We start from the raw sequence: 11,620 nt of genomic DNA on the forward strand, positions 1-11,620 counted from the left end.
CCACATTACAGACTGATATTAAACCCTGGCCATACTACAGGATATGTACCTGAACAGTGCCATACATACACAGTGGTCCCACACCAATGAGGAGGAACCTCTACTGACCCTGGGAACTACTGCATCATATGCATAACTGGCCTTGTGTTCTAAGCTATGGAAGTCTTAAGTATGGAAGACATGTACAGCAATATTACATATGTATATATATCAGGACTATATACACACAACCTATCTCATGGACATACCTATAGATAGTGAACTATGATACATTTGGAGGTTTCACAGTAAACACAGTATTAACCTGCTGCTTTGCATTACCTTTGTTTGTGTCCGCTGTTGCTGTGTCACTGGTGCTACTTGCTGTTTGCTGCTGCTGCTTTTGTTGCTGTGATGATGCAGTTTTTTTTCACTGCCTTTATTGCTTTCTTTCTTTCTTTTTCTCTCTCTCTCTCTCTCTCTCTTTCTCCGTCGGTTTGGTGCAATGAATGTATTGCATGTGTGGAGTGTTAGTACTGGATGCTTTTGTAGGTATCTGCATAGGTCCATGTGATGGCCTCTGCACCAATTGTAAGGCAGCATTTGCTAATTGCATGCAGCCAGTTGTGTACTGATTGCATGTCTCACTGTGATTTCAGGACAGTGCTATAAAAGGGTATGTGAGATAGGGCGTTACCCTTTCAGATTGTAAGGGCGTGGACCATGCTGCTATGCTGTCGACAGTGTTCTGTGAGTGTGAAGGTTAGTAAGTCTCTCATGATTCATGCTGTGTTGTAAATTCAGGTTGCTGCATTTCTCTCACCTGTTCCCTGTAGTGAGTGTGTATGCATACTGACACCTACAACTATATTTCATATGTATTAATATATATATATATATATATATATATATATATATATATATATATGTGTGTACATATACATACTTTCATATATGTACATTAGCTAACATTTCTGTTAACACTAAACTAGTATTGGAATCCAGTAATTAGGACAGTAAAAGTCTACCTGACATGCTTTGGGTAGTACACATCCTATATTGCCTTTATCTTCATTCCTACTATTACATGTTCTACTTATTTTAGCACTATATTCCTGTATGAGAGTCATGGCTTAGTGGTAGGTCCTACAGACTAGTGTTACAATGGTCTTGTGGTAGGGCCTAATAGTATGCTTTTATTTTGCTTTCAAATTGAGTACAGGGCCTATCAGTCAAAGTGCTGAAGGCACCTTTAAGCAGTTAAAAGGGTTAGTAAGTCTCACAGGAGTCAGGCTGTGTTGCAGATTCTGGTTGCTGCATTTATCTTCACTGTTTCCTGTAGTGAGTGTGTATGAATACTGACACCTACCACTATATTTCATATGTATTAATATATATATATATATATATATATATATATATATATATATATATATATATATGTATGTGTACATATACATACTTTCATATATGTACATTACCTTACATTATTATGTACAAGCTAACAATTAGCAGGGCTGTTTCTGTTAACACTAAACTAGTGTGGGAATCCAGTAATTCGGGCATTAAAAATCTACCTGACATGCTTTGGGTAGTACACATCCTATATTGCCTTTATATTGATTCCTACTATTATATGTTATATTTATTTTAGCACTATGTTCTTTTATGAGAGTCATGGCTTAGTGGTAGGTCATACAGACTAGTGTTACCAAGGTCCTGGGGTCAAGACTGACAGTGGGGATTTATTTTTCTTTTGAAATGAGTACAGGACCTGTCAATCAAAGTGCTGAAAGCACCTTTACGCAGTTAAATGGGTTAGTAAGTCTCACAGGAGTCAGGCTGTGTTGTAGATTCTGGTTGCTGCATTTATCTTCACTGTTTCCTGTACTGAGTGTGTATGAATACTGACACCTACCACTGTATTTCATATGTATTAATATATATCGTACATATAATACTTTCATATATGTACATTACCTTACATTATTATGTACAAGCTAACAATTAGCAGGGCTGTTTCTGTTAACACTAAACTAGTATGGGAATCCAGTAATTTGGGCATTAAAAATCTACCTGACATGCTTTGGGTAGTACACATCCTATATTGCCTTTATATTGATTCGTACTATTACATGTTATATATATTTTAGCACTATGTTCTTGTATGAGAGTCATGGCTTAGTGGTAGGTCACACAGACTAGTGTTACCAAGGTCCTGGGTTTGAGACTGGCAGTGGGAATTTATTTTTCTTTCGCAATGAGTACAGGACCTGTCAATCAAAAGTGCCAAAGGCACTTTTTAGCACTTAAAACTAGGTCTGCGCTCGTTTGCGCGGAGCTCACGCATGCGCACTGGCGGTGAGCTCTGTGCACACACACCCACGCTTATTTTCTTTGAAAGAAAAGAAAAAGGGGTGACAGGAAAGTGGTGAAAAAGGGGTCACAAAGAGGGTAAGATAGTAGGGAAACAAGCTTGGGATTTGCAGGAAGGATGTAGGTGAGGCCCATAGCTGCCCATGTCTTTCTCAGCAACAGCTGTGCATTTGTATGTAATTTGGTGTGACATTTGAAACCTTCCACCCGAGAGAGGTGTCAGGACAACATTAATACCTGTTGTACAGCCAATTGTAATTAACAGTTTCAATGTCCAGCGGACATGTGTGCAACATGGACAGCTATGTATGGGGCGTAATTTTTTTGTGGGTACAGAGTGCCCTTTTTTTTTTTTTTCAGGTGAGAGTGGTATGTCAGGTGAAGGTAGTCGGTATAGCTGGGGAGGTAGGTTGGGTAGGTTAACAGACAAGACAGACAAGACGCATACAGGGGCGGTGTATGACACATGTGGGGGGGTTACACAATTGACGGGGACGGAGGTTGGGATATCCAGGGCACATGAGCCCACAGATGGCAACAGTGGAACTGATATAACCACCCATAGGCAGTTGCAGTTGTATGTAATTTGGTGTGACATTTGAAACCTTCCACCCCTGAGAGAGGTATCAGGACAACATTAATACCTGTTGTACAGCCAGTTGTAATTAACAGTTTCAATGTCCAGCGGACATGTGTGCAACATGGACAGCTATGTATGGGGCGTAATTTTTTTGTGGGTACAGAGTGCCCTTTTTTTTTTTTTCAGGTGAGAGTGGTATGTCGGGTGAAGGTAGTCGGTATAGCTGGGGAGGTAGGTTGGGTAGGTTAACAGACAAGACTGACAAGACGCATACAGGGGCAGTGTATGACACATGTGAGGGGGTTACACAATTGATGGGGACGGAGGTTGGGATATCCAGGGCACATGAGCCCACAGATGGCAACAGTGGAACTGATATCCCCACCCATAGGCAGTTGCCACTGTTCCTTCACAGCCCAGGATGGGGCTGTGCTGGCGGCTGTACAGGCAGGACAACGGGCATGCCCTTAAGCTGTGCCACCCGGGCCTCAAGCTGGCGTAGGGGCCCAAGAACAGAGTCTTGAATCTCCCTTTGCACCACAGACCGGACACCTTGGAGGGTGAGTGGACGGGCTCCTCCGGCCACGCTTGCAGAGGGGGGACAGGCCCCATCCCCTGCAGCGCTTCCACCCGAAGGTGGCACAGGGCCACCAGAGGAGGGTCCGGCCTGGGCACTAGTGCCAGGTGCAGTTTCCAGATGTGGTGGGAGAGGTTGGTCCGCTGGGACCCGCCTTCCCAAGCGTTCTAGGTTTGTGAGTATGTTATGTTAGTTTGGGTTAGTAGCATATTATTCCAATCAAATTAGTTGTAACAGCATGCATTGGTATTCCCATTAAACAAACACCCAGATATTAGCACCATTGAACAACAGGCATATCAATATCATATGCATTATTTGAACAGAAATACACAATCAAACAACATGCAGGGTTGATTAATGGCAACAGGCCATCAGGTTTGCAGGTATGAACAGGGCACATGCAACAACAGACATGCATATATTTTTGGAACAACAGGATAATGTCCATGGTTAATGAAATGTTCACATACCAATATTTAGTGAGTTTTTTAATTTGCAATTATAGGGTGGGGTGGAGAAAGAAAATGATGACACATTCATAAATTATACATTAATATACATTTGTAATAGAAACACAATTAACTTGTGGGTGATAGTTTCAAAATGATTTTTAATTGACTGTCATGCTAGACCTGTTTCAGATACATCACTATCCTAGTTATTTTGAATTTGATCAGATACATCATCCTGCTACACTTTGATGACAGGGCAGGGGACAACTATGGATGTTTAGTATGTCAGACAATCATTCATTCTATCAGAAAATTGTTGACTGTCATCACCATATACAGATTTTGGCTTAAACATTCAAGATTCAGACACACTGAAATCAGTTTGGGATGTTAATTTTTAATTCCCACATGCATTTAGTTCTGTAGAACCACACTGAGGCTTATATATTCAGGAGTTATTACTACTTTATTTATTGATACATGACCCTTTCTGTCACTCTCACACATCCTGCTATTTCACAGTTCAGGTTGGTACTTCTAGGCTTTGTTCACATATTAGACCTGTGGTGATTCAAACACTTTCTAGCAGCCTCACTTCTGTCATGATTCAGCATTTCAACAGGGGATATATCTCACATGTGATTAACTCAGCTTCTGAAGCTGTACTCTTGAGACTACTGCAGGTTATACTACATTTAATTAATGGTGGGACATCTGTATTACAGAACTATTTATTTCTATCAATTATATTTCCAGTTTCACTTGCATACTGATGAACTTGTTGCAGCCATACCTGCAGACTTTCACTTGTTGCTTGCACATTCTATTACTTTTAATGAATACACTGCAGTGGTCTGCTACGTGCTACACTATAATATTTATTTACAAGTACTAGGTGGGGTTACTAACCTGCATGGTGGTGCAGCCACACCAGCCTGCGGTCATGTGCCCTGCGATTCGCAGTGCGGACACCTGCAGCTGTAATACAAAACAAGTAATATTGGAATACACATCTCCATAGTATCAGCTAGTTGAATTCCTTACATACATAAGTAAAATGTAACTTACTCAGTAGTGGGGCGTTGGGCATATCCTGGGCCTCCTGGATCCATTGGGTCAACTGGTCTTCTTTACGTCGCTTCAGGTCCGCATGGTGGTGACGGACCTGCTCACCAGTACGTAGAATCCCAGTAGCACTAGTGAGATCATGAGCCAACTGGTCCCATGCCTCCGCCCTGTATGCTCCCCATGAGACCTGGCCCTGCATGAGTTGGGCCTCATGACGGTGAACTAGGAGCCAGACCATGTATCTGGACTCCTCAACGCCCCACCGCTGTGCTCGAAAGCAACATCCTTCCCCTACTCCACTCATTCTGCCTGCAGGTCTATTCTACAATTGTTTATGCTGTGTATTCCCACCTATGGGGCTTATATATGCCGATTTTCCCGCACATTTCTATGACTGGCCGTTTTGGAATTGTATCTACTTCACAGAAACTGCTTTATCATGCTCCATTTTGGATTATATCCTATATATATGCTATTTCTGCATTTCTAAGTACTGCTGTCATGGCTTAGTGGTTTAGTACCTTGACTCTAGTGCATGGTATCCTGGGTTCGAATCTGACCACTGCTTTTTAATTTTCATGACTGTTTAGAAATGAGTTCAGGACCTGTCGATCAAACATGCCAAACGCACTTTTAAGCACTTAAAACCAGGTCTGCGCTCGTTTGCGCGGAGCTCATGCATGCGCACCGGCGGTTAGCTTGTGGGCGCACCTCGCGCAAGCAAACGGTGTGCACTGGGTTAAACCTTAATTGGCTAGTAACACGCATGTTAAGCTAAGCACAGCTAGTTGCACACAGTTTGAGCCTGTTAAACCAGTGCTTAGCTACGGGCAAGCAATTTGCAGCCTTTAAAACACTACTCAGCTACGGGCACTCTGTCTCACAGCAGCTTAGCTATCAGTACATTTCTAAATATTTTTATTATTGTATTACTTGAAAATATATGCTCCATTTCATTCCATTTTACAAAAGGAAATACTTTTACATTTGTACAATACTGTCAAGGGCCTTTTTAGTGCTTATTTACAAATAAAAAAGAAAAGGTCGTTGTGTGGGCTCGAACCTTGCCTGCCTGCTCTTAAGCCGACAACTCTACCGCTATGCTATTACTTCTTGGCTTACTTTGCATATTTAGTTCTTATATCCTTTTCCACTGATTGCTAACTGCAGTTGCGCTAGTAGCACACCTGTGCACACGAGCGCACGCAGTAGCAAATATTTACGGGGTTTTAAGAAAAATAAAACAGTTTTCATTTTCATTTTATAACATCTGCTCACTTTTTACATTGCTGGTCTATGGGGGCGTGTGTTGTGTAGTGTGTTTATTCACATTTCCATGGCCTCTCTCGTGGCTGTTTACTTTCTGCCATTGTAGACTTCCGGGGGCGTGTCCGCTTGCAGGGCTTAGCCTATGGACACGCCCCCTACTGTCTTACATGGACCGTGTAAGAGTTACAGTGTGATTCAGCATGCCTCATGCACCTCATGCATATGCATGACATGCTGACATCACACCGTTTAACTGCAGCCTCCGTGTAAGAGTTATAACTCTTACACGGAGGCTTCCTGAATTTGGCCCATAGGGTTTTCTTAAGAACTAATCCTTTTTTTTATACTTAAAGTGGTATTTGAGGTTACCTTAAGCCATGCTATCCATCTCCCTATATTCTTTCCAAAGCCTAAAAATTATGGAGAAAGGAAACCATATTTTGGATGTCCACAGACAACTCTTGGTACTATCTTGACAGAACAAGTTTTTTCAGAACTTCTAAATAGTTGTTCATTTCTTCTAAAGCTATACAGGGACAACCTGTGTAAAAACAGCATATTTCAAAATGGTTGTTTCATGCTGTTTGTTGTTGTATCCACCACAACAAAACAATTCCAGGTAGGGTCAAGACTCACTCTACCAGGACCTTGGCTTCATCTGTGGCTTTTTGGAAAGGTTTGGATTATATACATACTTTAGAAGCAGCAACTTGGTCCCCTGTGCACACTTTTACAAAGCACTGTAGACTAGATTCCTTCTCCAGGCATAGACAAGATTTGTTAGGGCCAATCTTCAGAGACACCCAGACCCTCATCTTTTCTCCTCCCAGTCATGTTGAGCTATGGTAATCTATCATTATAGGTTACTGGAGCAGTGATCCATATGAAGAACATAGTATAGATCTTTAAATAAATTTATCATAATAGTACAGTAGACTCTTTCCCTTCACCCTCCTTATTTTTGCATGTTTTTTTATGATAGGGTTTATGACCCTTTATTGTTATATTCCTAGCATAATATTCTCATGGATTTAGCTTTCCTGTTTCCATTGGCATGATAGCTGTGAAGGGCTTGGTGCCAAAACCTGACTTTTAGTCAGCTTAGCTCAAGATGACTAAGTTCAGTACATGGAGAGCCCCTGAAAGCTTTGGAAGCTGGCTGACTGTCACATCCTTGGCAGGATGTAACCCATATAGCTTAGGCTACTGCAGCAGTGATCATTAGAGTATCTACTCTTATGGTAAGTTTACTTACACAACTCTACTGTTTCATTTATACCAGTCAACTTAGATTTTGTAACAGTCAAGCAAATAAGAATTGCATTTGAATCATAGTGTACATTTTTATATGTGAAAACAAAGGAAGAGCATACGTGTCTGCTACTGAAATCAGGGTAGGGTTACCACCTGTCCCACTTTGAGAGTGACAGTCCCTCTTTGGGCAGTTGTGTCCTGTCAAAAAATTTAAAAAATGGCAAATGTCCTGAGATTTTAGGACAAAGTTATTTCCTATATGTTATGTAATAGTTGCATGAAACAGTTATTCTGTATCTAAAATACCTAAATGTTATAAGAAACAGAATAAGCAACTAAAATGCTGCAAGAATAAGCTTTTATTTAGGCAAAAAAAGTTAAGTTCGATCCTTTGTACTGACCGTGGGTATGTGTTGGCCTGTAAAATCTGATGTTTGTCCCGAAAATGTCCCACTTTGGCCATATGAAAAGGTGGCAACCCTAATTCAGGGTTTATACTCCAAAATGTCATTCCAGTTCTGAGAAAAGTATTGCTCTATATATAGTACTTAGTTTCTGAATTTTAGTTCATTAAAACTTACAACTTAAAAGCATGTGGGAGTGAAATAGAAAGCTTTACTATGATTCACAACGTAAAATGTTCATCTGTGGAGGATTACATAATTCAGAATTGTTACATTTTTCTTTTATTTTTGATAGAGGCTGAAAGCATTAACAGCTCCCAGACTGGAAGGAGCCTCAGAAGAATATGAGAGAAGTGAGGCCTTTACCAATGGTACAATGATGAAGCATACTGATGATTTCATTGTAAAACAGACCTTTATGTGAAAAAGTTGTCTGAGTACAAGCCTTTTATATCTATGGTTTAATAATGGTAGAATAACTTTTAGGACCAGGTTTACACTGTCAAGTAGCACTTTTGATTTATATTAGTCGAATCACAAATTATCTTTTTATTTCTTAGTCAATATATTGTTTTTGTCCAAAAGTGAGTGATTTTATAGATATTTGTAATGCAAATGATAGCATCAGATTTGTAAAGCTTGCAGTCTTGATGATTAAATTTGCAATCTGTTATTAAATTTGAAATGATGCAACTCATGTTCCCTTAGGAATTCCTTATAAGGAACAAGACTGAGTAAAATCTTTTTCTTAATTCCTTTTATAAAGCCAAGTACAAATTTCTTATCATACATAGTTTAGTGGATTTTTTTTGCTGTATTTTTGCACTTATGCCTGTTGACCATAAAGATTCCCCTCAGCAAGACAGTGCCCATTTTTTTCCTCCAGTCTGGGAATATTAATGTGAGCCAATGGAAGAGCTCTCCAAGAAAGGGCCTTCATTCAGGCAGCCATGACACTGCTTTGTGTTCACTGACATCCAAGTGATAGGAGCATTTTTTATTAATTACTTAACTGTCACACCTTGGGTGGTGTGATGAGGAAACTCTTTCACCATGGTGGACACAATGCCCTCCCTTGCAAGTACACACTGCTGCACACTCAACCTGAAGGCTACCACCCATCAGTGGCTTGGTGAGAATAGCATTCACTCCCAGGCTACCCCTCTGCATCTCTGTTCCTCCTTCAAGGGATAATGCAAATGTCTATGTCCACTCCACTTCAGCAGCAGCAAACAATGCAGGGTGAATTATACAAAACAACTTCTATAATATTACTGATCATAGGAGATTACTAGGTTAATGGCCCCAGGGCCTAGCCAAGTTCAACCTGTGTTTCCAAGGGTATCTGGTACAAGCAGACACTAAAATCAGAAACTGTTGCCCCTGTCCAAGAGGGACACAGGTGGAACCCCTGGATAAATTAGTACCAGGCTAACTGTCCTTGTGAACCATTCCAAGCCCAGCCAATTATCACATATGAGAATCAAAGCCTCCACCTTGTACATGTAAGGTGGAACCTTTAACCACTATGCCAACCTTCCATCCTTTAAAGTCTAAGCATGCATTCACTAGAAGAAACACTATTTCAATGTGTTTTCTATAAATATACATGGTACTCTTGGCTCTGTATCAGAAAGAGACATAGCTGAAAACAGCAGTCATAATATAATTCAGTTTACAATAGTGGCTTCAGTCTGTTACTGTGATATTGGAAAGAAATGGAATCATATAAAAGCCAAATTTATTTCCTTATGGGAACAGTGCCTTCATTTACTGGATAGGCTTTCTATGGGATACATTATCTTCAATAGGTATGGATTATCTTAAAAGCTATACCTAAGATGCTAGTTCTTAAGGTTTGCTCTTATGACGTAAAAGAAAAAAAAAGAGTTAAAGCAGTCCATTCTGGGTTTAAAATAAAAAGGAGATTATACTATCTGCTGAGATTTAAATCAAGTGCATCTTTTGATTTCTGTAACAAACTTTATTAAGTCATGGAAAGAAAAAGAAGCATAAAATTGTATTTAAATAATTACACAACAAGGTTAAGGATAATAAAAATAATGTTTTTATATTTATATAGAACTAGAAATGTTATGTGCCAGTTAAATGTACTTTTTATGGACAATAAGGCTATAGTTGAAATAGTCTCTTTTTGTTAGATAATTTTAATAACATGGTAAAAGCAGCTCTGTGTCATTTGAATGCTGTTTTGAGTGAATCACAAATGTTTATATACAATTGACTGAAAACTGATTTGACTGAATTACAATAGAAAACTGAAGACATCTGTAGACAGTATGTGATGGTGTTGTCTGTGATCACAGGTGTTTTTATGGAGGTGCGTTTAAGAGTATGTGCAGCTTGGCAGTGCTCACCATTATGTTGTACCCTCAGGTCTGTAGAGGTTTTATTTGTGCACCAGCACTGACTCAAATCTGTGTGGTTTTCTTTCTTTCATTTATGGTTCTACAACCATGGAATTAGTATATATAAGTAATGGGGGGTGTAGGTGGTCTACCTCCACTCCTCCCACAAAATCATTTTGTATTGTATATTTGTTATATAGAATTTTTCTGTCAATTTTGATTAAACCAAATTCATTTTCAGTCAGTCATGTTAAGTGGTTTCTTGTTCAGTCAAATAAGCATGTAATCAAATAAAATAGAACATGTAAAAGCTAATGATAAAACAAAAACTAGCAAATCTTCCCAGGAACAGACGTGCTTATCCTTCCTACATTTCTGCATACCACATAAAAAATTCCAGGACTATCAAAGCATCTGAAAGTTTCTCTTCACGAGTAGATTTGAAGCTTCAAGGGGTCACAGCATGGTTGTGTAGATAACAGTAACAAGAATAAATGATCTGAAGTAGGGAGTTCATTTGTCAGCAACCTGTGGGGTCTTGGATCCGATATCGGATCCGAGCCGGCAACTTGTTTCAAGCTAATGGATCCGAGCTCCTAGCCCCTCCCCTCACCCATAATCCCCTGCTAACCCTCCATGACCCCAGAGATCTAGTTTGCCACGCTTGTGGATAGCTGGATTCCTGTGAGCTCGTCTAGTACTTGGCAGTTAAGTTTATATTTTTCTGTCAACTTTCTTAATTTTTCACAAAAATTTTAAGTGTGTAAGTGTTAGGTTCCCTTTAGAATAATTTCTTTTAAGTAGTTTTCTCTCCCTTTGCTGGTCGTTAGAGTGTGTGTGTTGGTGTTATGTTTTGGGGCCTGTGTGTGTGTGTTACATTACTTTTTCTTTAAGTATGGCTGAGGCCCCAAAAGCCATTTTTTCTAAATGTACCGAGTGTGGCCATAAGCTCTCCCCGGCTGATGGCCACACTCGGTGCGTTCGGTGCCTTGGGGTTGAACACCTCTCCTCAGGCTGTACCATTTGTGCAGCGTTCAACCACAGGGCACTAAAAGAGCGGAGGTCGAAGCTGGTCTTGGCAGGACTTTTACCCCCGGACCCGGCTCCGGCCTCCGCTGCTCCCATGGCTCCACCACAGGCTGTGGTTGCTGCCATTCCTGCCCCCCTTCCTCTGTCCGGGACTCAAACTCCCGCTAAAGTGTCGGAGGACAGGGAGGCCAGGAGGGAGAAACGGAGGGAGAAGCACCACAAGCGGCGGGCCGAGACCTCCGTTTCGGCCCCGCCAGCTA

General features: G+C 40.5%; 1 protein-coding gene across 1 annotated transcript in view; it reads left to right on the forward strand.

The window, feature by feature from the left end:
• LOC122807561 (sodium- and chloride-dependent taurine transporter-like) overlaps window positions 1-10,575 on the forward strand; it is a 1,013,243-nt gene extending 1,002,668 nt beyond the window's left edge. The window contains exon 5 of the mRNA XM_044078474.1: window positions 8,258-10,575. Within this exon, the coding sequence (XP_043934409.1) occupies window positions 8,258-8,386 (129 nt within the window). The 3' untranslated portion in view covers window positions 8,387-10,575. The remainder of the gene's footprint in view (window positions 1-8,257) is intronic.
• The last annotated feature ends 1,045 nt before the right edge of the window (window positions 10,576-11,620 follow it).

The sequence above is a fragment of the Protopterus annectens genome, chromosome 7.part1 (genome assembly GCF_019279795.1).
Source record: "Protopterus annectens isolate FY-2018-M chromosome 7.part1, PAN1.0, whole genome shotgun sequence".
NCBI classification, from domain to species: Eukaryota; Metazoa; Chordata; order Ceratodontiformes; family Protopteridae; genus Protopterus; species Protopterus annectens.